Raw genomic sequence first — 27,750 nt, forward strand, 5'->3', positions numbered from 1 at the left:
TCTTCTTCTGTTTCTGGGATTTCTTTTCATTACTTTTTGAATAAACTATTGTCACGATTCTCCATTATTAATTTATAATTTATATCTCTTAAAAATATTTTTAGTTACTCTAGGTCTTACAATATATATCTTTATTAGACTACCTTCAATTAATATTATATTGCTATATTGTAGAAACCTTACAACTGTGTACTTACAATTCCTCCCTCCAATTTGTGTGCTATAGTGTAACATATTTCTTTATATATGCTATAAATCCACAATAATGTGCCACTATATTGCTTTAGACAGTCAATTATCTTGATGGCAAACAAAAATAAAAATAAATATCTCATGTGTCACTTCATCATAACCATTTCTTAAGATTTTGGTTTCATCATATAGATACAGGTGTCTTCCTCGTATCATACCCCTTTTGCCTGAAGAACTTCTTTTAACATTTCTTATAGGGCAGTTCTACTGGTAATAAATTATATTAGTTTTATTTTTTAAAAAATCTTTATTTATCTTTCATTTCCGAAATGGAGATGTGAAGTCTAATTTTCCTTCCTTTGAGTGTCAGCCAGACACAATTACTTGCTTGCAATTACTAAAATCCAACAATGTGTGACTTGAGAGACTAGATCCTAACAGATATGGCTTATGTCTTGCTAGTTTTTTTTTTTCAGAGTGGGTGATAATACACCAAGCAAAGCCACTCCTGAATTTCTGACCCACAGAAACTACGAGATAAGAAATGCTGTTTTAAGCCACTAAATTTTGAGGTGATTTGTTGCTCAGTAGTACATATCTAATATTGAGGTTCTCCAAACTTCTTGGATCTGTGGTTTGATGTCCTTCGCTATTTTTGGAAACTCCTGTCATCATCTCTTAAAATATTTATTTGCCCTGTTTTCTCTCTCTAGTCTCCTTTTAGGATTTCAGTTACATGTACCTCAGACTGAATAATGTCCGTCAGTGCTTAGATGCTCTATTTGCAGTGTTCAGTACTTCCCAAATCATTTCTTATGGTGCCCAACCATCTGTAGCAGAGCAACACCCTCTTCTCTGAGGGACTCCACAGGGCTGTTCTTCTAAGTTTCACAATTTTAATAATTCCTCTTTCTTTTGTTTCCCCCAGCCGTAGAGGTTAAATGCTTCCTGAATGTACTACCTCTGTGATACTTTGTTTTCTTATTGGCTTTTCAGTTAATTAACCACTTACCATAATTAACAGTGTTTATAGTAAACTTTCTCTGTTCAGATAACATGTATGGCTTGTTTCCTGATTAAACCTCAACTGATACAGAAATTGGTATGAGATTTATTTATCCCAGTAAGCAAATCTTCAAAAATCGGAGTTTGAGATTGGTTTAGTTATGTCCTTGGGCTTGACTGCACTGCTAAACTCCTTGCTGACAGGAAGATCTATTGCATGAAATGGCAATACCATTTGCCAATTGTTATCCCAATTTACTTGATCATGAACTACTTTGTTAAAATTAGCACCTTATAGACTAGCATTCCATAAAATACACTTTAGGAAATGCTTGCATAGCCATACTTCTCTATTTAATGTATCTTCCCTAAACATAGTAAGCATGTTCAAGTTGCTGTTCATGTTTTTTATAAATTCCTTGAGAATTCTTATTTATCAATTCATATTTTGATATCAAATTCATATTTTTATCAACATCAATTCATATTTTACTTTAAGTGTTTATAGCTTTTCCTGATTCTGAACCCAACCCCCACCCCAAAGGAACTAATTGGCTGTACTGGCTGTATTACTTTATGCATACCTTTAATATGGCCATTGTCACATTATATGAATAGTTGTTTGTTTGTATATTTACCTATCCCACTAGAACTGGAGCTCTTTAAGGAACAGTCCTTGTCTGATTCATCTTTGCAGGTCAACGTCAATTAGAGTGCCTGGTATATAGTGGGTACAATTAATTTGTATGGGTAAAATTATTGAGAATGGTTATGAAGGCTAGCTATACTTACTCTCTTAAGAAAACTTAGAACACTTTGAATTTGCTGCCACAAAAGAGAATAAACAGACATGTTTCATTATTTAAAATAAATTGTTTATAGCAGCCTATATGTTACAGTTTTCCTCCAACAACAGGCACTTGTCTACTTTTTTCCATTTTATAAATCTGTTCACTTATGAAGGCAAATAAATTCAGCTCAACAGGCATATACTGAGCAATTAACTCTGTGCCAGAAACTATGCTAAGCCTTACGTACACCAACATATAAATGCTTATAGTTCAATAGGGAGACAAATATAGTCAAATAAATTCAAGTATCACTGTGATAACTACAATAATAGAAGTATATACAAGTTGTAGGAGTAGTTTAGCAGAGGAGAAAATAAGCTCTTTATGAGGAGGGATTTCCCAAAGATTTTCTAACTGGAGTTTGAAAATGGAAAAGGAGTTTCTCAAGCAGACAACAGGCACAGGGTAAAAATCAAAGCATGGAGGCAAGAAATAGTAAAGTGCTGAAGACATAAAAGCAGTTTCAGCAGAAGAGTTAAGCACCAGATGGTTTGTGGCAGAAAATGAGGCTGGAAATTTAGGCAAAGGCCAGATCAAAAGAGCCTTAATGTCACTCTAAAGAACTTGGACTTATGCAGCAGGTGATGGGGAGACAGGGATGACAAATACCATTTATTTTTACTCTTCTGCATTGAAATAAAATCTGTATTATTATATATGCAACAAACATCAGTTGAGCCCTTATAATACCTCAGGTATTTTGCTGGGAACTGAGTTATTTAATAGAGCTGTGCCATAAAAGCTCACTATAAAAGACATTTTTGTTGATAAGGTAAATAGCCTAGATTTCATTTATAGTCTCTATCCTCCCAATTGATTCTTGGCATAAGCCTGCAGGACAGTATTTCTAACTCTGTTGCTAACGCCAACACCAACACTTTGAATCATTTCTGCCAGGCAGCAGATTTTTCAGCAACCCACTTTATAAACTGTAATTAGTTTTCCATAAAGAGAAAATTATTCCCTTTATTCCCTTTCTAAATTTCATAGTTTGTATTATACTTTTGTTATACATACATACACACACACAATATCTACACATTTCTATTTTGAGTTAACCCAGAGGAATCCAAATCTTTCAGGCTACAAACTCTTCTATTTAAAATAGAATTTTCTATTATAAAACAAGAAAAAGAGAAAAATTTCCAAAATGAAGGTAATAGGCATCAAGAAGGAATAAGAAAGGTCCTTAGAAAGAAGAAAGAATGCACAAAAGAGTTAACAAATTCTAAGTATTACTGGTTGAGTATCCATCCCTTATCTGAACTACTTAGTATCAGAAGTGTCTCAGATTTCAGACCTTTTTTAGATTTTGGAATATATGCATACATATAATAAGCTATCTTGGGGATGGGACTCAAATCTAAACACGAAATTCATTTATGTTTCATGTATACTTTACACACACAACTTGAAGGTAATTTTATATAATGTTTTAAATAATTCTGTGCATGAAACAAAGTTTTGACTACATGTTGACTATGACCTGTTATGTCAGATCAGGTGTGAAATTTTCCACCTGAGGTATTGGTGCTCAAAAAGTTTCAAATTTTGGATCATTTTGGATTTTTAATTTTCAGATTAGGAATGCTCAACCTGTACCTAAGTAAAGAATACTAAGATACAAGTGCAGGTCTGGATATCAAATCACAGAATTACATGGAGAAGCAATACACAAATCAAATGGTCATCAGTTAATTATATATTAGAGGCTCAAAAGAACAAGTAAAATTTGAAAATTCAAAATCAGTGATGGCAAAGAAAGGAATGAGCAGCACCTTGTTAAAGACAACATTTTTTTTAATGTACAAAGCATATTCCCAAATGTGCTGCATATCAGTGTTCTCCATATTTGAAAAAATATGAAACACCTCAATGCAAACAAGTGATCTGAAACTGATTGCTAATTTGGTACAGAACAAAAACCTACAGTTACCCCATTACAATTATTCTCTATTAACAAGAGAACCAGAAGCAAACAAAACATGCTAACATGGCAAAGAATCATGAATTTAGGCTAGATATGGGGATGAGTGGCTTGAATAAGAAGGTTGCTCATTTTGAGATTGGACATTGCGAAGTATCTTTCCAGCTGTAGACATAGGCTGGAATATCAGTTGTATATCTTGCTGCCAACAAGGGAACAGAAAAGATTTTCCAAGATTCTGTCAAGCCTGGTGATCCCATTTGTCTTTGGAAATGAAAGCCTAATTAAGAGACTCCCTAGGGACAGGTCAAAGGAGTTCTTTTATCTCCATCGTCCTTATCCTAGTTCCTCGATGCGTTAGTCCTTCCCTTTAATGTAGTCTACCCTAAAACTAAAGAATACACATTGTGCAAGTTTCCACCTTTGCTTTCTCTACTGTAAATGCATTAGACTATTAACAGAATGAAGAGTTTTAAATCCCACCTTCCTTATCTCTAAGCTGATGTTTATTTCTTAAAGTGTTTTTGAATAAAATTTAACACTAAAAATTCTTATAATACTTTTTAAAATTGGATAACACTTTTTAAAAATATTGGAGTCTGACTAAAAGATTACAAAACCCCACGAACATCTTTATAATAAAGCTATTATGATAAATAATACTTTGTAAAATTTCAATTCGGTTTTATGTCCTAATTTCAAAGATTGTGGTTGCATATTATTTATCCAGGTTAAATTCCTGTTGGATTATATTGACAGTGTTTCATTTCTTTGAAACAATTTTAGGGTTAAGAGTCTCTACAGTTATAATGGAGAATATCAACTGTAGTTTCAGTTACTCAGGAGGTTGAGGCAGGAGAACCACTTGAAACTGGGAGGCGGAGGTTGCAGTGAGCTGAGATGGCACAACTGCACTCCAGTCTGGGCGACAGAGTGAGACTCTGCCTCCAAAACAACAACTTAAAACTTGAAGAGATGAAAATGTTCTATCCAACCATGACAATTCCGTGTGAGTTTTCCAGTGTTTAGAAACACTTGTGGGCACCACTCCATCCCTGACCAGCAAGCTTCCTCCAGAACCACTCCACACCGCCATGTTAAAATGTCAACTTTTAATTTGGGGACTCAAACTACAAAATTTAACTATGTCTCCTCTTACCAAGATTCAGAGTGAACATCTGGGAGTCAAGGTAGGCTTCATAACGCTAAACAGACCACAACGCTAATAACCACCTCAAATATAGCCTTCCAGCCTAGCTTTGGTCTGCAATTACCCACTTCAGAGCCTCGGCGTAATGTCGCAGCTGCAACTGATTGGTGTAACGTGCTTGTCAGTCACATAGAGAGGGTGGGGCCTCAAAGCCTGATCTAAACGAGACGCCGTGTCGTACGTCATCGCCAAGCGACTAAAGCTGGAAGGGAGGGAGCGGGGTTGTGAGCAAACGTTGGTGGTGGTGGTGGTGGGGCGGCCTGAAAAGGCATCATGGCTGCTGCCACGGAGCTTAGTCGCCCGAACAGCGGTGACAGGAGCCTGGAGCGAAGATGCAGCCCCAGCCTCTCCCGAGAGGTGCTCTACGAAATCTTTCGCTCCCTACAAACCCTGGTTGGACAGGTGAGAGGTGGCCGGAGGGACTGGGAATATGGAAGCCATCCGGCCCATCCCTCCATTCTTTTCCTCTAGCAGGGGCCGGGGGCAGCTAGGCCTGCTGTAGTGTGGGATGCCGTCCCTGAAGCCGAGGTCGGGGAGGAGCGCGGGCCCAGCCGCCTCGCTCGGAGTGAGGAGGACGGCGGTACCCGTTGCCGAGTAGTTTACCTTGCAGCTGTCCTCCCCAAGAGTGGGTGAGGTTGGTCTAAGTGAAAACCCGGCTCCGAGAGAGGCAGGCTTGGGGAGAATGAATGTGGAAAAGCTTCACTGCGAATTTAGGAGGCGCCTAGCGCTCAGGGTCCTTTTTCCTCCAACTTACTCTTTATGGGAATTGGTTGGTCAGTAGGCCTGAGATTTATAGAAAAGCGCGCGCTTATTAGCTTTTTCTTGGCCGGGGGGGAGGAGTAATTTGTTCTTATGAGTTACTTGGTTTTGTTTATTTCTTTTTTCCTTCGGGCTGTTTTGGGCATCTATAACCCTTTCAAATGGGGAGGAAAGTAAAAGGAATTCGTTTAAAATACTTCTAGCGTAAAGTTGGATGAGTTATCCATCGTTGATGCTGTTTGCGTTTAGAACTGTCGTTATTTAACTATTAACTAGTTTAACTGACTGATAAATCGCTTTTGCAGAAATGCCATAGTAAAATTGGTTTTGAATTTAGTGGGCTTCTTCGATCAAGTCACTGTTTCGTTTCACGGTGTAAAATTAAAAGCAAGTTTTAAATGAGAAACAATTTAAAAGTACGCTTGTTTACCTGCCTTTTAAAAGGAAATATTTTCTATCTTACATAGACCATTTTCTAGCCGTAAAAGTTTGTTTTGAGGCTGGCACTAGCGCATGTGGACACGGCAGGCATTTGTGTCAAAGATAATGGTAAATTCTTATGAAAATAGAACATTTGTCTGATTTGTGAAAATTATTTTTAAAGCCTTGAGTAGATGGAGAATCAGCTTTTTAAAAAGTTACTATTTTAAAAAATCATAGTGTGTTGTGTCTTACAAAGAACATTACTGTAAGTTAAACGGTTTTATGTAATGACGCAATTATTAATGGAGTCTGCTTAAAGATATAACTTTTAAATTCAGTTGTTTGCCAAGTGCTTACCGAAATCGTTTTTTAAAGGCTTGGGGTGTTTTGTTATATATTCCAGTCTTAAGACCCAAGACCTTTTAAATGGTTTAAAAGTTAGAGAACTTTTTATGGCGACGTTGGAACTTAAGTTTGTTTATTTTCTAATGTCAAGATGAAAAAAGTTTATGCTCACCTATTAACAGAAGATGGAATATTTTTAAAAAATACTGAGCAATGATTTAAACGTTTCTTTTGAAACATTTAGCATACTGAATTTTTCAAACTCATTAGAAAATTTTAAACATTCAAGTACTCTACAAGTAAAGAAGCGATTACAATTTATTTGTGTCACCTGTCAAAAATGTTGACAGTAAATATTTGGTTACTTTACCATGACACAGTGAAGGGACCTCCTATACAGGTGTCAAAAATATGATTGTTTCATCAGTTAAATACAAACTGTTTTCATAATACTCTATATTTTGAGAAGTATTAAGAGTGAAAGCCAGAGTTCCACACTTGCAAAATTGCCCCCAGAGAAATCAGTATTTTCTTTTGCAACCACTTTAAAAGATTACTAGAAGGTATGTTGTAACATGCCTAACTTCATCCTGTGTCATCCCTAAGTATCATTGTATTATTAGATCTCAGTAGGAAACATAAAACTGAATGTTAAAAAGAATTTTTTACTTAAGATCACAAAATTTACTAATTTTAACCTTTTTGCTTGCCTCTGGATGGTCCATCTTACGAAGCTAAACACTTACTTATTTTTAGCTTGGATTTTTGTATTAATTTAGTAAAGTGTTTACTGAAAATATTTATTTAAATAGTCTATATTAATAGCAGACTAATAGAGATTTTCGAGTGAATGGTTTACTCTTCCAAGTTCTGTAGGGCAAAATGCATAGAATTCATATTACTAATAATGAATTTGTTGAATGAATAGTTAGATGTATTAGAATAGTTTTAAAATTAATTTGTGACATTATTATGTGAGTTTCTTAAAAGACCAGTTATTCTTAATTGCACTTGAAGCTTATGTAATTCTGCTGAATTGAAATGACACTATGAACGAAACATTAAGACTTATTTTTCTGTAAGTTATTTTCTCTAGAAAATGTGATACTTTGCTTTGGTTGAGGATTTGCCTGCTTTATCCCCAAGCTGTATTCTTAAGTTTTCTGTGATCAACTGTAGATCTCTTTGAAGACTATGAAAGTACAATAATAGGTTACTTCCATACATAATACAGGTTGTTGTCTAACAAAATCTTTATAGGAATTAAAATAATGTAAATTAATGCATTCACTTTAACGTAAAATCTTAACATATTATAATCTTTGCCAGTGCAGCCTACATGAAATTTCATGTATCTTTACGCTTGTCTAATATGGACTTCTAAATGCTTCTGTTCTCATCTTCATTTCTGTCACAAAGTATTCAATATATTATCTTTTTATTGGTAACCTTACATCTTTTTGATCTTTGTACAGTGATTCATCTTTTTTATTATAATTGTGACTAATAAAATCTGTATTTGAACTCATGTAACACCTTTATTTTGTAGAAAAGATGACTCATTTTGAATAAATTATGTTAACTTGATTCCACTATGAAGTGTATTCTTATACTATGCTATAAACACATGTCCCTAGAAAAGTTTGTGATGGTTCACTTTTATTTACTCAAAAGACTGCAGATGGGCGCTCTCATTGTAAACTTTTCACTCATTTTGATGATAATCTTATATTCAGGTTGTTGGTAGTTTTCTGGGTATGATTTTATTCTATTAGATCACCAACTGATAGAAATTTCCATATAATGAGCACTGATATCTTAGCATTTAGCAAAAGATCTGGACATTTCATCCAGTCTGGCAACTTATGTCACTATAGTGGAGAAGTCTTTGTTTTTCAGCTTCAGACTTCTGTAGCTAAATAATAGTTTTTCATTTGAAATAAACATGTTGCCATTTATCCCTACACTTTATATGTATGAATAATCTTGACTTTTAAATTAGTTTAAAAATTGGTTAAAAGTTAAAAAACTAAAAATGTGATTTGGAGGACATCAGAATAATGATATATTTCTGATATGTATTTGTGTACATAAAGAGAAAGATGCATGTTAAAACTTTCACAAAACAGTTGTACTTCCTCTGTTTAAGGCTCTGAGCTAGAAGTAGTAGGATTCTGAATAGGGCAGGCCTATATTGGACTCCATCCAAAGGTTTGTAGATATTGAAGTATCAAAAGAGCCTTCATCTTTTCATCTTTCATGAATGGTTTTTACCTCTAAAATGGTCGCATTACACAGACCCAAGAATAGAATTTGAATGACATGTCATGTTGTTTTTGTTTTTTATGAAAATCTGTAGCTTTTTTGGCCTCTTAAAATGGTAACTGCGTAGAGCATTTCAGTGTATTATTAAAAACTTGATAACTTAGAGCAAAATAGACCCGTTACTCTAGAAATCTTATTTTTGTGACAATTCATATGTACAGCTTAATTGTGTAATTTTTGTGATGTTGCTGGTTTGCCCCTTTGAAGCTTAACCTCAGAGATGATGTGGTGAAAATTACAATCGATTGGAACAAGCTCCAGAGCCTCTCGGCATTCCAGCCTGCATTACTCTTTAGTGCACTTGAACAACACATTTTATATTTACAGGTAAATTTCTTGCTAAAATGATAACCCGATATTGAAAATAGACATTAATTGTGGTTAAATTAGTTGGAGTATTTGACAGTTCTAAACACTATATTAATAGTGTTGCTAACAAAAGGTTATTTACATCCAGATTTAATCTAAATCTGTTAATTTCAGTAGTGATCAGGACAGTTAAGGGAATATAGCCCAAAAGACCAATGTGGGTATGAGAGTGAATGAATGCAATTCTATTCAATTCTAGACCTGCACTGAAAATTCAATACAGTTCCATCTATGGTGGGTTATAATTAAGCAATAAGACACGGCAGGTGTGTGTCATGCTATGATAATGATTCCATGCCTTGGGTGAGTTTGGAGGCTCATGGAGTGCTTTCAGTGGTTCAAGAAGGGGCATTATCCCAGCATGACACATCCTGGAGTGTCTATTGCAATTAAACAGTTTCAGCATAGTTTTTAAAAAGAAAGTAATTTCTGTGACATTAATGTCTCATCTTTGTAAGTAGCCAGTCACTATTTTATCATTTCTTTTCCTTAACAGTTTGAAATAATTCATTCTTTATATTAGAAGTTAATATTGAATCTGTATTTATAATAATGTTGTTATATTTTTAAATATTTCATGTTAATAACTGAACAGTATTATGACCTTGCTGGTTTCTAATTGAACATCTTTGCAATTATAATTGATGTAAGTTTGCAGTTTATCTCTAATCAAAGTGTAAAATGTGAAGTGTCAAGACAAGTGGAAGAACTGTTTGGATTGGTCAGTTTACTGTGATTAAGGTGTTACAAGGTTTCAAAGGAGTAGTATAGCAAACAATGGAAGCAAAATTGTGGGTATGAAAAAAATAATTGGAACATTATCAGTGTTAGTGTGTTTTGACTAATGGAATAGGCATTAATTTTCAGCCCTCCATTCATTGACTTTGTGGGAAATTTTAACTGTTCCATGTTAAAAGTAATAGTTAACCCTGTTTTAAAGGGCAGAGCAGTGAGCTGTAGAACTCAAATGAGGCCTAATTGTGGGGAGCGGGGGAGGGGAACAGTAAATGGGTAATATAGTTTATAGTCTACAACAGGGGTTTTCCCCTGTAGTATAGTGATAGGCCTCTGCCTGTTTTCAGCTATAGATCTTTTTTTTTTTTTTCTTGTTCATTTTCTTTTTTAAAATTTAATTTTATGACCCAAGAAGAGATCTTGCCATGTCAGGAAATGTCTGAGTGTTCACTCAACCTAACACCTATATATTTCATGTCTATCTTCCTCATTCACATTGGCCAACTGCAGTTTCAAGTGGAGAATCTCCAGTGATATAGTGATAATGCAGGGCTTTGCTGAGTGAGAGCACTGGCTCTCATGTTAAGGAGGAAAAATACTAAGCCTTAGTGTTCTGAGGAGGCATTTGAATGACATGTTAATTAAGTGGCATTGGTGCCAGAGGCTGAAGGCTTTGATTTGGCACAAAATAAAAGATGAGTGACAGAATGATTCTCTCAAAGAAAATTTTAAATTTCCTTAGGTTTTCTTTTCTTTTTTCTTTTCTTTTTTCCTCTCTCCTTTTTTAAAACTAATTTATAGCAAATGATAATGGTTACAATAGCAGAGAATAGTAAATACTTACATGTGGTCAGATCTATGTGTCTTGGTATACCAACTTTTTATATTTATTAACTGATATTAAGTATTTCATTTACTTTGCAGAAATTTATGTAAATATATTAAATGTGTAATTAATTTTGGTCAGTTTGAACCTCAGCAGATGGAATTGTGTTGTTCTCAGCCTTTTTTAGCAAAACTTCAGTCTCCAATTAAAGAGGAGAATACAACTGCTGTTGAAGAGATAGGAAAAACAGAAATGGGGAACAAAAATGAAGCAAATGACAAATTTTCCATTGGTGACCTACAAGAGGAAGAAAAACACAAAGAAAGTGATTTAGGAGATGTGAAAAAGACACAGATCCATTTTGATCCAGAAGTAGTTCAGATAAAGGCTGGAAAAGCAGAAGTAAGTTTTTCTGGCGGGGGTGAGAGGGTATTATTTTTAAAAATCTTATGTTTACACTGTTAAAACTTGTTGTTTGTAGATTGACAGACGAATATCTGCATTTATTGAAAGAAAGCAAGCTGAAATCAATGAAAACAACGTCAGGGAATTTTGCAATGTTATTGATTGTAATCAAGGTAACTACCTAGAAATTAATTTTCATAGGGTTTTAAGCACAATTTTTATAGTTGCTCTAATCTTTTATTTATTTTTTAAATGAATAGCTTTAAGAACACAATTCAAGTTATTTCACAGGTTTAGTTAGTAACTAAGATAGTAGAGTTTCCTTCTGCTTAATAATAGACTATATTGCAAACTGGTTTTCATTTTGGTTACACAAAGTAAATGCTAACATTAAAAGTGTTTATCACTGGCGAAGATTATTTTAAAGTTCCTTTAGGAAATGAATGTGAGGTATGAGTGACAAGGTTGATCTATCCCACTAGTAAAAGGAACTGAGCTCTATGAGTTTCAAACCTATACATGTACTGTGAAATCATGATGTTAATACATAAGTGAACTTAAAGTTAATATTCCTCCAGAGGGAGCAGTTTTCTCACTACTCCTGAGCTGTTTGAAATGTCCTATGTCACAATACAACCAATTTATCATGAAGACTATGGTGTCTTGCTTTTTTCCTTTCTGCCATAGTGCATACGTTTGCTGTTTTTCATCAGATTCTCCTTTACCTCTCTACTTGATGCTAGAGTACATTTACAAATCTGCAGTTACGCTGCAGAATACAAAATATTGCAAAGCAGTGCCATAGATCATACTCAGGCACCATAGTAATAATCAAAACAACTAGTTCTTAGGAAAAATTATGGAGAAGAATTCATAATTGGGATGAACATGTTTCATGTTGCCTCTAATATCTCATGACTAATTATTATGAACATAGAATTGTCAGATGAACCTAAAACTGACTCATATCACATTGGTACACTGATTCTCTTAATAATGAAATAATATAGGCTGGTATTGGGTCCTGAATTTAGCTGTGTGCTACTATTAACATTACACATGTGCATCTCTAAATTTGGTATATTTTCCTATTAGCTTTTCAGAACAGGTGCAACAATGGCAAAATCTCAGGTACTACAACCAGCTATAAGCGACTATGAGAAAGGGTTTGTTGCGAGAGCAAGCACATGTGTCACTAATGTTATTCCTCTGTTCTCCCTGCTAACTCTATTATTATAAACCACCAGGGGATAGAAATTGACAAGAATTGAAATGCTCAGCAGGATTCCTTGGCCCATTCAATTCCTTGCTGGCTCAAAACAGTGCTAGAAAGAATTGCTGTGGAGAGTGACTAGCACTCATATACTCACACCATGCTGAATTTCTCACTGATGGGTCAGTTAATCTATATGTTTGGAATATAGTTCTGGAATGGATGATAGCTTCTTTTTTTAACCCTTAGCCCCATGAAATGGTAGGAAGAGAATGGAGAAAGGATGGCCTTTTAAGCATATTTTGAGGTGCCTCCAAAAAAAAAAAAAAAAAGGAAAGATGACTGTTTAGTCTCTGGATATAAAAGCTAAGTGGATTTGGAATTTTATGCATACTATTTGATTTATCAACAGAACTACTAAGGAAAGTTCAACTGAAAAAATATAAATGTATTTTAATATGTTAGTGTGTTCCTTTTTATTAAAAGGGATTTTAATAGTACAAATCTAACTATAAGCAGTGGAATTTTTAAAAATCAAATTTCATGGTGGGGGAAGGAATTTTTTTTTTAAGAATCTCATTTACCAGCCATTTTTTACAAAATATTCAAGGGAATTTTACAGGAGACTTACTGCCAATGTGTGGCTTTTAAGCATTGTTTCAAACACAAGTATATATTATTACTATGTAGTATCATATGTTAATATATAACAATTATGTTAATATATTAGTTGTATTATATGTTAACATCTTTCCAATTTTCCCCCTTTGTAATTTATGCATTGATATCTAATTTGAAAGAAACTATACTTTTCAGCTTGGAAAAAAATAGGAACAAATTTTCACAACAGACCTTTCCTAAATTTAAACTTTTTTGAAAGTGGTAGGATGAGAAGAAGTAGATGACTTTTGTGATGACGGATTTCTAAAATGAGCACTGGAAATCTAGGTAGAGTGGAAATGTGTGTGTACTTGAGGTTTTGAGGTCATCTTTATGTGGAGTTCTGAAATAAAAATGTGTTAAATACATAATTCTTTTTGTTGGGTGTTCACTAATTTGGCATTAAAATAAAACATGCTGAATTAAAAGAATTCTAGTAAAAATGATGAGTTCTAGTTCTACGATGAAGTAGAATTTAAATACTCTACAGTAGATTATTTTCTCCAGAGGCCCGAATAGTGACATTGGTTTTCAAAATTGTATCAATTTGTGCCACTTAATGTTGATGGCTTTTCTGTATATAAATCTGAATATTAGGTAAGAATATTAGATATTACGATAAATTTTGACAGGTAAAGAAGGTCACTAAATTCTATCCTGTGTGTGATGGTAATTTATTGTTACTATTATTTATTAAAATTATTATGAGTAAAATGTTAATATGAATGATTGGAAGTTTATTAAAATCTCATACATTTGAAGGGAAGAATATATTTAAACTTATATTTATCTAAATTCTCCTTAGAAAATAGTTGTGCAAGAACTGATGCGATTTTTACTCCTTACCCCGGATTTAAAAGTCACGTAAAAGGTAAGTAACCACCACATGACATCTGAGTCACTGACAGAAGTCTAGATTATTAGCAAAATGGAATAGAAATAACTTTCCCATCTAAATTTTATTTTAAAACAAAAACATCTTGCCGTCCTTCATACTTGTGGTTAGATGGTCTTTATGAAAAAAATACAAAGTGCTGTTAGGGAATAAGAATTTCTGATTTTTGAAATATAAATGTATATAGGCTCAAAAGTTTGTTAATTTAGTTTCTAGAGTTGTGAATACATACGGACCACAGACTAGACCTGAAGGAATTCCAGGGTCAGGTCATAAACCTAACAGCATGCTTCGAGATTGTGGTAATCAGGCTGTAGAAGAACGACTACAAAATATTGAGGCCCACTTGCGGTTACAGACAGGTAAGCAGAGTGCTAAGTGGACCTCATAATGAACCTTTGCAAATGGTTAAAAAATTGCAGTTCATTTAGTCACCAAATTTTCCTTTAGCTCCTAACATTGTTTGAACGATAAGTGCCAGTCATTCAGAAAGTGTTATGTATATGTCAGTTCACTTAAAAGGTCATAGTACCCTTTTGAGGTGTTGGTGCTGTTATAATTGTACAGATAAATAAATTGAAGTTTAAAGAGCCCAAGCAACACGCCTCAGATAGTAAGTGACAACTCTTTAAAAAAAAAAAAAAAGGAAAAGAGATAGTCCAGACTTGCCTAGGCTGGACTTGAACTCCTAGGCTCAAGTGATGCTCCTGCCTCAGCGTCCTGTGTCAGTGGGACTACAATCATGTGCCACTGCACCCTGCTCAAACCTAAATCTTCACTGGATGCAGAGCCTGAGTCTCCCTCTCCGTTTAGTCACCATGTCTGTTGATTCTGTTTTCTGAATAAATATCTCTCAAATCTGCCCACTTCTGTCTTATCTCTACTGCTGCTACCAGAGTTGAAGCTGCTGTGATCTCTTGCTTGGACTGATGGAAGGATATTTACTGGATTCTTTGCCACTAGACTTCCTCTAGATCATTCTCTATGCTGTGGCCAGACTGCTTTTTCTAAAACTCAAATTTGATCTTGTTTCTTCCCAGCTAAAAATTTGGAGATTGGGATTGGAGGGGGTTGTAATTTTAAATAGTATTGTCCACATCTGTAGTTCCAGCTACACCTCTGGGCTTCCCATCTCCCACTCGTTTTGCTGCTTTAGGATCTTTATACTCATGCCCTTCTGTCCATGCTTTTTCTTCCTAATCCTAGACCAGTGCACATTCACCTTTTGTATAATCTTATATAGCACTTGGTATTCCCTGCTGCCCTTTAAAGCAGTTATCATGGTTCTGTTTAATGTCTGTCTTCTGCTAGATAGTCCGTGAGAGTGCAACTATGCCTGTTATATTCATTACTTTGTACCTGTTACAGTGCCTGGCACAAAACAAGTGCTCAAATGTTTACTGAATGAACAGTTGCTCATTTTACCTTTGCGGATATATGTAGGAGGGACAGAAAGTTAGTGTTTCACTCTCTCAGGGTAGGTCAAGGGATGATGGCATCCTTGTGAAGTGACACTTGAGGCCTTGAAGGATTACTAGGAATTTTCCCAGAGCAAAGCATTCCCAAAAGAGGGAACAGCAGAAGCAAAGCATTCCAAAAAGAGGAAACAGCATTTGCAAAAAAGGACAAAAACACAAAATATGGTTCAGGAGATATCTGAATCCAGTATAGCTGGAGTATACTAGCTATCTGAAGCTATACTAACCAGATGAAGGTAGAAGAAGAAAACAGAATGAGTAAATCTTTGAGAGTAATAAGACATTGGCATTAAGAATTAATCTCCTCCCTCAGAAGTGGATGGGTTTAAAATGCCACTGTATAAAAGGATTGACTGGTTAAGTCTCAATAATATGAAATAGTTAATTTTTTGGAAAAACATCTGTTGAATGCTTACTATGCTCCAAGCACTATTTTAGGCACAAGGGATACTGAGATGATATAATCATAGTCCCCAGCTTCAAGGACTTTATAACCTGATGAGAGAAAGATTAATAGTGAAGTAGAGTTTTAAAGGAGTAATGAAAGGCTGGGTGTAGTGGTGTGTGCCTATAATCCCAGTTCCTTGGGAGGCTGAAGTGGGAACAGAGCTTGAGTCCAGGAGTTTGAGACCAGCCTGGACAATATAGTGAGAGTCCGTCCCAAAAAACTCGGGAGCACTGAAGAATGCAGGGGGGCACAAGGAGCCTTTATGCGAATGAAGAGGTTTAGGCAGTGCCTGCGTCACCCAGTGAAGCTTGAACTGGCTCTTGACAGATACAGAAGTAAGGCAGAGGACATTGTAGGTAAAGGGAGCAGCAAGAGCAAAGTCAAATGAACAAGTTACTTTATTCAAGAACAAGAACAACCAGGGTCCTAAGATTTTTTTAAATCCTCAAAAAAACTTTCTAGAATTTTTATACATAACAGGTTGACAATTTTGATATAAAAATGTACCTGTATTCTTTAATTGCATAATGATTGGCTAATCCTGTATTCATTCAGTCAGTAAATATTAAGCACCAGCTCTTTGCCAGGCATTGTAGTCTTACAAACTAATGCTTCCTTGGTTTGTCCAGTGCACAAGCTGCACAGCTCTACCTAATGAACAAAACAGATAAAACTGTCCTCTTGGAGCTTACATTAGAATGGGGAAACAAACAATACCGAAAGAAAATATACTGAATGTTGGGTGGTAGTAATGGAATGGAGAAAATTAAGGTAAGGAGGATAAGGGAGTGCTGGGTAGGGGAGTCGTTCGTAGTACTGGTGTTTTTAACAGGATAGTGAGAGAAGGCATTACTGATAAGGTAACTTTTGAGCCAAGACTTGAAATTGACTTGGGATTATGGAGGTGGAGGGAACTAGCTAAAGCTTACAGGGTGCTTGACCTCGCTGAATAACAGAAAAAAGTAATCAAGTGGCTGGAACCATGTGGGCATAGGGAGAATGTCCAAATTGTGTATGGCCTTGTAGGCCATTGTGAGGGCTTTGGTATTTAATCTGAGTGAAATGATCAGATATTGGAAGGTATTTAATCTGAGTGAAATGATCAGGTATTGGAAGCAGAGAAATGACGTGATCTAACTTACATTTTTAGAGGATCACTGGCTCCTGTGTTGGGAATACACTCTATGGAAGCATGACAGAAACAGGGAGACCAGTTTGGGGGTTGCGATAATCCAGGGAGAGGTGGAAGTGGTCTGGACCAAAAAGGCCGCAGTGTGGAGGGGGTGAGAAGTAGAAGGATTCTTGATATAATCATAAATTTAAAATTTGGCCATAATTTACTGTTCCCCTCCTCAGAAAGTTTGTTAGTTTAAAATTATGGTAAAGCCTCTTTTTTACATTCTTTTAGGTCAAAGGAAAAAATATGGCATGTAGGAAGAAGTATTAATTGAAGAAACTAATGTGAAATATTGCAACCACTGCATTGAATTATCATCATTTGTCACTATTCATTTTTGTCCTCCCATGTTATCAAAGCATATCAGAAATATAAATTGTTCTATATGGAAGCTATTCACAATATCTTGTAAAATGAATTTAACATGAAACTCCTAGAATATAGGAAGCATAAATGGGGTTTGGAGAGAGGAAGTGTAGTACAATATGTCCAATAGTGTATAATATGAAAATATGACCTAAGGACTTCATTCTGTTTTACTTTTGTTTTTTATTAAGTATTTTCCATTCCTTTGCATAAGTGTCTTTGCATGGTATTTTAAGAATAAAAATTGTAAGAAGAAAGAATTATTCAACAGTATCTCAGAATTTTTTTTAATGTATTTAGGTGGTCCAGTGCCAAGAGACATTTATCAGAGAATTAAAAAGCTTGAGGATAAAATCCTTGAATTGGAAGGCATCTCTCCTGAATATTTTCAGTCTGTAGTGAGTATAAGTGTCTTTTAAAAATAAATTAAAATGTTATTCTGGATTCGTTGTGGTTTTACAGTCACTCATTGATCTATAAGCAAAACTATTTTAATAATTCAAAGATGAATGAACATAGTCCTGTGTAGGGGATATATCTAGTTCCTTAAAAACTCTGGTTCTGAATATTTTTAAAATTTAGAATTTTTAAAAAGGGGTACTTCTATTATATATTACCCACATTCTCAAACTTAGGCCATTTTCATGGCATAGTAAGTCAAATTGGGTGGTGGTTGGGCCTTTTACTCTGAACTTGCTACCTTGTAAAACAGAGGCTTCCTCTGGAACCTTGCTCTGTCAGTGATCCCTCTGCCTCTTTAATCTCTCTTCCCCAACAGGCTCCTTCCCTCAGCTCACATGCAGTTAATACTAAACAAACGCACACCTCAAGCTGCCATTCTTACTCTTTACCTTAACCACCAGACTTTCTATGTTTTTGTAATTCCTTAACTCTAGCATTCATTCATTCTTACCCCTTTTTCCAAGAACATTAAGAAACAGTGTTGTGCTAGTAAGTTAGTATCTTTGGCACATCAGCTTTTTTCAGAAAAATGATCCTGAGCTCATTGTGTTTACCTCAGTCTTCTGAGGTGATCATATATAATACCTGCCTTCTTTAAGTTTTTTTTTAAAGCAGTACCATATTGGAACTAAAATAATATCAAAGTGAGATTATACCAAAACTCCTATTTCTGAAAAATTATGTGAGATAGCCCATTTTAGCATGGATCATGCAAGTTAGTGGTGAAAATATATTTAAAATTTATTTTAGGTATGACAGCAATCTTCCAAAGTTATAGATGGAGTATTAGATGAGTTACAGAAAAGAAGTATTTCCAGAGGAAGAAGGCAGGTCACGTAACAAAAGGGAGCAGCAAGTCTTTTTTTTTTTTTTTTTTTTGAGACGGAGTCTCGCTCTGCCGCCCAGGCTGGAGTGCAGTGGCCGGATCTCAGCTCACTGCAAGCTCCGCCTCCCGGGTTCACGCCATTCTCCTGCCTCAGCCTAGCTGGGACTACAGGCGCCCGCCACCGCGCCCGGCTAGTTTTTTGTATTTTTTAGTAGAGACGGGGTTTCACCGTGTTAGCCAGGATGGTCTCGATCTCCTGACCTCGTGATCTGCCCATCTCGGCCTCCCACAGTGCTGGGATTACAGGCTTGAGCCACCGCGCCCGGCCGGGAGCAGCAAGTCTTAAATGACAAAATTTCAGAGAAGAGTTTTAGTGATTTATTGCTCTCAAATGTAAAATGAGGTTTATAAAAATACTAAGGGCTGAAGCAAAGATCAAATGAGATAATGCCGATCAAACACTTAGCATACTGCTTACCACATGGTAAAAACCTCATTGGCACTTATTTAGTTTCAGAACTATGAAGTAGCTGTATAAACCTGGAAAAGTCACTCCATTCCTCTGGCCTTCAAGATGTCTAATTTTAGAAAATGTGTTGGTTGTACTACATAATTACAAAGGTCTTTTCACTTTTGGGATTATTCTTTGAATGTCTTCCTAGGAAACTTCATAAAGATTTTTAATGACTTTTCCTACAGTAGTCTACCATAAGTTTTTCCCATTCTAGTAACCTAGGAAAGTTATTTTTCTAGTTCAATTTCATACCTTGTTAATATAATTCTTACTAACAATAGAACTGATCTTTCAATAGAGTATGGTAGTATCAGATGCCTCCAATGAGAACTTACTGCAGTATCATTCATCTCTTTTCTCTGATTCTGATTTATAAAAATTTAACATAGGCCAGGAACAGTGGCTCATGCCTGTAATCCCAGCACTTTGGGAAGCCAAGGCAGGTGGATCACCAGAGGTCGGGAGTTCAAGACCAGCCAGACCAACATGGAGAAACCCCATCTCTACTGAAAATACAAAAATAAAATAAAAATAAGCCAGGCATGGTGGCACATGGCTGTAATCCCAGCTACTCGGGAGGCTGAGGCAGGAGGATCACTTGAACCCAGGAGGCTGAGGTTGTGGTGAGCCAAGATTGCGTTATTGCACTCTAGCCTGGGCAACAAAAGCAAAACTCTGTCTCAAAAAAAAAAAAAAAAATTAATAGATTTGTTTAACAAAAGAACAAGCCTTCCACATCATAATCTTTTTGTTTTGTTTTGATCTGTTACACATAGGATAGAGTGGGTAAAGAGGTAAAGTAGCCAGATTGTTAGGACCTTAAGTGCTGTGCTCAGAAGTTTAAAATCTATTTTCCAGGCAGGGAGCAGGGGGAATCTACTGAAAGCATTTGAGCAGAGAAGTAATTTGTGAACATGATATTTAGAAAGATTTATCTAATACAGTTGTGGGAGACAAAAGAGAGAAACTAAGGACAAGGAGATAGTGTTATGCTAGCTTAGATGTGAAGTTAGATCCTAAAATAGGGACGTGAGTGAGAATGGAAAAGATTAATGCAGGTTGGAAAAAAATGGACAAATATTGATGATTGGATGTGGAAATAGAGAACAAGGATAGAGTCCAGTTTCTGGTTGGAAAAATGATACCATTGATAGAAATAAGAAAATCTAGAGAGAGAGATACTTTTGGGGGAAATGTGAATTTGAAGGCAGAGGAGGTTATGAAGGTAAAAATATCAGGTAAGCTTTTTGAGATATAGCACTTACACTTGGGACAACTGGGAGAGTCTGTGTAGTGGTGAGAGTCCATCGATGGATAGGAACACTGAGATTGTCTGAGGCCTGAAGTATGAAGCTTGGTGACTGCCTAATTTCAGGGGCAAGAAGCATTTGTAAATGTAAACAGGATTGGCATATATGTATTAAGCATTCAGAAAAGGATGGATGGTGGCAACCTGTGATAAAACAGGTGCTTTTTAAAAGTATTTCCAAATATGTTAAAAAAATCTATATATCTTTTAGAAGAACTGCTTCTGGATTAGTGTTGGAAGTGACATATCAAATTAGTAGTGAGCTACAAGGAAGAACAAAACACTGGAAAGGTTTAAATATTCAGACTCATTCTGTCCTTTAGGCCTGTGAACATACATGACACAAGCCCTATGGGAAAGAAGATTTCATACTCACCCTTCTATAATAGGATGAATGAGCCATCTTTAGGAACCTCACTTGGAATACAGCTAGCTCTAATAGTGTCCTTGCAAACAGGAGGAGTTGAGCACATACTTTACAGAGGACATAGTACATTATTCATCACCCTCACCATCATGCTGGGAGTACATGTATGGTAACTGCATAATTTTACATATTTATCCCTCAAAAGTATACAGAAGAAACTACATATGTAGCACAGTCCTATAGCTTCTAAAGATAGAAAAGTTGAGCCCATTAAATTTATTAAGGATTGAACTTTTGTTGGAACTCCTGAAATCTGAAAAGATTTTCATTCAAATGTGTTTATTCAGATTCACATGTAGATGAATTCTAAACATGGGGAGCTTCTTACAGTTGGATAGAGATTGATTATCGTGGGTAACATTGAAGGCTGGCATAGAAAAACAAATATTTGTCGGGAAAAAAGATGTCATTTATATTTGTTTTATAAAACGTAATCAGATTATATAAAGTTCTCATTTTATGAGCCAGACATAAAACTCCAAAATATGTTATAATGTGTATAGAACAGGATTTATGGCAAAAGTTAATAATACTTGTTGGACATTTTGATGTAAGAATTCTAAAGGTCTTTATTCTTCGCATTAGCCATGGAAAGCTTTAAATGTAATGTTTTCAGAAGTTTAAGGGCATGGCCTTAACAGTTCATTTAAAATATATGATCTTTCAGTATTTCCAAAGACTTACTGATTTTAAAGTATGATACTTGAAAACAGTACCAACATTCTTTTATAAGTATTTTGTTCGTTTTATAGCATTTATCACTTATATGTTTATACATATTTTTCACTTTATATTTTGAAATTCTCAAGGGCAGGAACTGTGTCTTGTTCATCTTTGAGACACAGAATGTAGTAGATATCAAGTAGATGTGCAAATGAATGGATAGGACTTGGCTGATAGCTCATTACTGGACTTTGAAGGTGTGTTAACTTTGTTCAAAGCACTGACTTGGTGTAATTCTTAGTCCGTAACAGTAACTCCTGGTTCTTAAGGAAGCATCGGGGGAGGGGAATCTTGAAAACCAGGTCAACACCATGTACACAGGCCATGTGCGTGTGAACATGTGCTGGGTCTGAAGCATGAGTGAACAACTGGATTCAGCTAGAAAATTAGATTGTAAACATATTTCAGGGGGCCTTGAAGGTCATACTAACCAGTTTGCACTTCTAGTATCATTGGAGCACAATTAAGTTTTAGAGAAAGAGAGAAACCTGTAATTTAGGTCCCTGTCTGGTGGCATTATAAAGTCTGAGTTGGAGAGAAATTGGAGTCAAGGAAACTAGTTTAGGAAACATGTCATTATCCAAGCCAGAGAGAAATGAAGGTCTGAATCAGGGCTCTGGGACTAGAAGGGAAGAAAAACATTTTAGATACTGCACGTGTAGAATCAGTTGCCTTTTACAACTGAAAGAAAGAAAGTAGCCAGTCATGGAAGAGGCCTCCTTACCCTTAAGGTTCCTTAGAGCACTGGTTCCCTGGATTTGCGTGTGTGTGTGTATGACAGTCATGCTCTGCATAAGGATGTTTCAGTCAACAGTCAACTGCATATATTACAGTGGTCTCATAAAATTATAGTGTGGTATTTTTACTGTATCTTTTCTATGTTGAGATGTGTTTAGATACACAAATACCGTTGTGTTATAGTTGCCTACAGTATTCAGTACACAAACATGCTGTACAGGTTTGTATGCTAGGAGCAATAGACTATACCATGTAGCCTAGGTGTGTACCATCTAGGTTTCTATAAGTATACTCTATGATGTTCAAACAATGACAAAATTAACACATTTCTCAATATATCCCCATCATTAAGCGATGCATGACTAGGAACATACTAAGCTAAAATAGTGGGTGAGGAGAGACAATTTTGCATTACCTTTCTCCAGCTCTTTCTTTAGTGTGCTGTGCTCTCAAGTATTTTCTCTCAGGTACCAACACCTGTTAAAATGTCCACCTTTTATTTATACTTCTATACAGATGGGGTTATGTCCCAATAAACTCATCAAGAACTAAAAATATTATCAAGTCTAAAATGTATTCAATACCTCTAACCTACCAAACATCATAGCTTAGCATAGCCTACCTTAAACATGTTCAGAATGTGTACCCTGACCTACAGTTGAGGAAAGTCACTTGGCAGCACAGTACACTGTAGAGTATCGGGTGTTTACCCTCAGAACCACATGGCTGACTGGGAGCTTCGCTCACTGCCACTGCCTAGCATCACAAGAGAGCATCGTATCACATGTCACTAGCCCAAAAAAAGATCAAAATTCAGCATCTGAAGTACAGTTTCTACTGAATGTGTGTCACTTTCACAGCATTGTAAATTTGAAAAGCCTTATCTAGCCATCGTTAAGTCAGGAACTGTACTGAGATTTCCTTACACCTAAAACAAATAGTAAAGTTAATCTGGTGTACCCATAGTAGATATGGTATTTCTAAGTGTTCTTCTTATCAAAATATTCTGCTCAGACGTAAAACAAGCCCAAAAGGCCACATTTTACTGTTTTTAAGTCATTGAACCACTGATGACCTTACTTTCCTCATTTTGATATTTCTTGCTTTGGTTCTATGATACAGTAGTAATCTGACTGTTTAATAGCATAGAAACTATCAATATATTACAGGTTAAACGACTAGGAGAACAAGGGGAATTTTTTTTGTTTTGTTTTGTTTTGTTTTGTTTTAGACGGAGTTTCGCTCTGTCACCCAGGCTGGAGTACAGTGGTGCGATCTCAGCTCACTGCAACCTCCGCCTCCCGGGTTCACACCATTCTCCTGCCTCAGCCTCCCAGGTAGCTGGGACTACAGGCATCCGCCACCATGCCTGGCTAATTTTTTGTGTTTTTAGTAGAGACGGGGTTTCACCATGTTAGCCAGGATGGCCTTGATCTCCTGACCTTGTGATCCACCCACTTCGGCCTCCCAAAGTGCTGGGATTACAGGCATGAGCCACCGCGCCTGGCCAAGGGGAATTATATTTGCATTAAGTGTATACAAAGCCACCTCTTAGGAAGTCAGGAGACTGATCAATTGCCAAATTAAACATTGATTCCTTATTTGCCCATAGGCCCTACCACAGGTATGCAGCTTGGTTTGGCAAAGGAAGGAGCATAATTATCTGAACTCTATTATTTCATAATTACTAATTCTAATACTTAATGATTTCCAACTTATTGTAACTTGATAAGAAGCATACCTAGATGTTCTTTGAATCAACTTTTGACACAAAGGAAAATGTGAGTTTTAATGCTATCTTCAAAATTTCAATAGTCAGAAATGCTCATGAGAACATTTTGTCTCTGAGATTCAGTTTGTTAAATATACTAGTTTACTAATTTGCCATTTAAAAGCTAGTGCTTGTGTGAAACTAAGAAAAAGTCTAGGAAGAATTCATTAGACCAAGATTTAAAAGGCTCATTAGTGGATCAATGAGAATGTTGTCAGCTTCAACTGTAAGAAATTTGAACTCAAAACTGGCTTAAACATTATGTAAACTATAAAATAGGAAGTCCATGGTAGCACAAGCTTCAGATTTAATTGATTCAGTGACTAAATCATAATTGTAAGAAAATAGGTTTCTTTCCCCTCTTAACTCTGCTTGGTGTTACCTTCTTTCCCAGGCAGATGGCAAGATGGCTACAGCACTTTCAGGTGTCTTACCCAGATACGGCAGTATCCTGAGAAACTGCCTTCTTTGAGGGCTTTCTCTCAAAAGATGTGAGGAAGCTTTTTCCAGAAGTTCTCCTCTTAATCTCCAGCAGTCTTCTCCTTTACTCATTGGCCAGAACTGGACCCATGCCCATTTCAGTCACTGATAAGACCAGGAAGCCATTGGCTTGGGCCACACAGAGAAGCAGTGGATAGGTAGCTCCTTGCATAAACAACCACAGTGTCCATTATAGTCAGTCCAGGGTGTGTGTGTGTGTGTTTTCACCTCTTGGCCTCATATACCAGATTATATTTTTCCTTTGTCTATTGTCACTTCGCTTGTTCAACACCCTGGGATGGAAAGGTTATAAAAAAAAACTAAGCAGAAAATCCCCAGAGCACCTCTTTCCACAATCACCCAGGCTCATTAGAAGCTGGTAATTGATGGGAAAATATGTATTGCCAAAGATAAGCATGTTGCTGCAGTATTATTATTATATATAGTTAATGTCATCCTCTTTAGAGGGTAACTTGCAGAATATAAGGTGGATGTTGGTTACAGACAATAATTGGTATTGGTAAATTGGTTGGCTTTCTTTCTGTCAGAGTTCCCAAGGCTGTACGTAATTTGTACGGTATTTCATAAAGAAAAAAATAATGCTTAGATTTTTTTAAACGTTGATTACTTTTTTTTTAAATCTAGAGCTTTTCTGGAAAAAGAAGAAAAGTTCAACCACCTCAAGTAAGTTACTGCATTTTCATTTTGGTTTCTGAAATAGTTTGATTAGTTTTATACCTTTCTTATTAATAAAAGTTTCTACTATGGTTGCTTTTAGGTCATACCCTGGTACAATTTACGACTGAAGAAAAGGGCAGTATAAACTAATATACTTAAATAGAAAAATTCTTTTAAGGGCATGGAATGACTCAGATAGGTTAAATAAATAAAACCTTTGTCCTGCTTTTAGTAGTACAAGGATGTGTCATTCATTAAGTGCTTAAAAATAGTAAGTGCTCAAGTAATTTAAGTCTCCCCCCATCCCTTCCTTTTGTGAACACTTCTGATTAGTAGCATCTACATCAAAAAGGGTGTTTGGCAGAGTTTGACTTCAGCTGGCCCTGTCTAAAGTGCTACTTTACTAATTAGTTGAACCTTAAATAATAAGGCTTTGCTAGACTTTAATAGTGGTAATGTGAATTTAAAGTTGGAGAAGACTTTCTAATTTTTAAGAGTAGCATTTTTTTTCTTAAAAAATTCCGAGTAAATTTTTTGATAGCAATTATTTTTTCCAGAAGTAAATTATTGTAGTTGATCCCTCAGGAGAGAATTTCTAGGTATTTTAAGCAGTTATTTTTAAAGTTAACTTTTTTTACTATTGATTATGAGAATAATCAGGTTTTTAAAAGTTACTCTCTTATGTAGTAAACTGTAACACTTTGTTGCTGCTTTAAAAATACAATTCACATAACATAAAATTCATAATTTTAAAGTGGCTATTAGTATGTTCACTATGTTGTGCAACCATCACCACTAAGTCTAGAACATTTCCATCACCGCCCCAACCCTGTACCTATTAGCACTCAGTCCCAATTTCCCTTTCTCTTTACCCCCTAATAGTCACCACATAATACTTGTGTCTAAATTAGAAATATTAATGCAAGTGAGGGTGTTCACATAGATAGACTTGAACAAATCCAATTTTTATTGGAAAGCAAAAGGAGTGTTTTCTTCACTGTTTTCCACTTCAGGTTAACTTTAGTAATCAACATAGAAAGTTTTCTATTAAAAGGGATAGCTGATATCTCAAATGATTTTTTTCTCCGGGTAGTAGTATAATTAGCATTTTTCTTCTTCTTTCCAACTTTTACTTAAGCTCAAGGGGTTTTCAGGTTTGTTACATGGGTAAATTGCATGTCACGGAGGTTTGGTGTACAGATAATTTTGTCACCCAGGTAATCAGCATAATACCCGATAGGCAATATTTCAGTCCTCTCCCTCCTCCCATCTTCAAATAGGCTCCAGTGTCTAATAATCAGGCTTTTTTTTTTTTTTTTTTGTAAACTTATTCTTTCAAAGTATAAAAGGTTCAGGAGAGCTTAATCATTAGAAAAGAGAAATATTTAAGCCTTGTTATTTTATGCCTTTAAATTTATGATATAGTCAACATATATAGTTGTGCAGTTTTAAGATTATTCTCATGAGGGAAAAAAACCCATTTGATCATGCTTTTGAATATTTTAAATATTTATAGTTCATTTGGCACTTTATCTGCATTAAGATACTTCAGAATCTTATTCAGCAATTTGTGTCGTTATTGTTTACAGCAGAACTATTCACTGGCTGAACTTGATGAGAAAATTAGTGCCCTCAAACAAGCCCTCCTCAGAAAATCAAGAGAAGCAGAATCCATGGCAACCCACCACCTTCCATGAAAAACTCCTCTCCATCCTTGTCATTTTACTTTTTTGTATACATATGTGTAACTTACACTGTTATTAATTCAACGGATATATATTTATCAATGTAGACTTCTCTGTGAAGTCAAGGTTTATTTTCACGAGTCCAGCTTGCAGCAAGTAATCTTCAGATATTCCAGTAAGTTTTTAAATAATGAATGTGTTGAAAATAGCATTGTTGGAATTTATTCCCTTCTGTTTTAAAGGAGGTATTTTGGAAATTGAAAAACTTAATTTAAAAGTGCTGGTACATCTTTTTTCTTTTGTGGACCACAGAAAGGAAAATTTATTTTGATATTGATACTTTAAAAGGACTTTATATTTGTAACATTGGTGTTAACCAGTTTATTAGTTTAAATCAGTACTTTGCATATAATAGGCATTCAACAAAAATTTATTGACTGAAATGAATTTTAAATGGATGTATGAACTTGTTTTTCTTAATTTCTAAGATGTCAGTATTCATGTAAATAAACAATAGATCCAGCTTTA

At 35.6% G+C, this 27,750-nt stretch overlaps 2 protein-coding genes across 31 annotated transcripts in view; one reads left to right on the forward strand and one right to left on the reverse strand.

Annotated features, from left to right (window-relative positions):
- Window positions 1-5,316, reverse strand: part of LOC105477994 (uncharacterized) — a 164,336-nt gene extending 159,020 nt beyond the window's left edge. For 10 of the 24 annotated variants that reach the window (XR_011625940.1, XR_011625939.1, XR_011625941.1 and 7 more), the window contains exon 1: window positions 5,135-5,310. The gene's annotated coding sequence lies outside the window, so the exon portion shown is untranslated. Of the gene's footprint in view, window positions 1-5,134 lie in introns of all 24 variants that reach the window. The other 14 variants (XR_011625946.1, XR_011625947.1, XR_011625943.1 and 11 more) reach the window with 9 other exon arrangements.
- Window positions 5,317-5,390: 74 nt separating this feature from the next.
- MBI (MAP3K12 binding inhibitory protein 1) lies at window positions 5,391-27,750 on the forward strand. Of its 7 annotated transcripts, none has more exons than XM_011734924.2 (9): window positions 5,392-5,587; window positions 9,245-9,364; window positions 11,145-11,369; window positions 11,449-11,545; window positions 14,051-14,116; window positions 14,350-14,502; window positions 17,910-18,007; window positions 25,505-25,543; window positions 25,638-27,120. In XM_011734924.2, the coding sequence occupies exons 1-9, from the start codon at window positions 5,459-5,461 to the stop codon at window positions 25,680-25,682; spliced, it is 972 nt and encodes a 323-aa protein (XP_011733226.1). In that variant the 5' UTR covers window positions 5,392-5,458; the 3' UTR covers window positions 25,683-27,120. The 7 variants fall into 7 exon arrangements, with proteins under 7 accessions (XP_011733228.1, XP_011733226.1, XP_011733230.1 ...); XM_011734923.2 differs by lacking the exon at window positions 25,638-27,120 and adding an exon at window positions 27,130-27,750 and having other exon boundaries at window positions 5,393-5,587; XM_011734922.2 differs by lacking the exon at window positions 25,638-27,120 and adding an exon at window positions 27,127-27,750 and having other exon boundaries at window positions 5,394-5,587.

Source organism: Macaca nemestrina, chromosome 7 (genome assembly GCF_043159975.1).
Source record: "Macaca nemestrina isolate mMacNem1 chromosome 7, mMacNem.hap1, whole genome shotgun sequence".
In the NCBI taxonomy this organism is placed as follows: Eukaryota; Metazoa; Chordata; class Mammalia; order Primates; family Cercopithecidae; genus Macaca; species Macaca nemestrina.

Bases quoted from the DNA above. Each gene is read 5' to 3' on its own strand.
- MBI (XM_011734922.2), top strand. From the start codon at position 5,459: ATGGCTGCTGCCACGGAGCTTAGTCGCCCGAACAGCGGTGACAGGAGC. The intron at 9,365-11,144 runs GTAAATTTCTTG...TGTTGTTCTCAG, and splicing joins AACACATTTTATATTTACAG to CCTTTTTTAGCAAAACTTCA. The intron at 14,117-14,349 runs GTAAGTAACCAC...TTGTTAATTTAG, and splicing joins ATTTAAAAGTCACGTAAAAG to TTTCTAGAGTTGTGAATACA.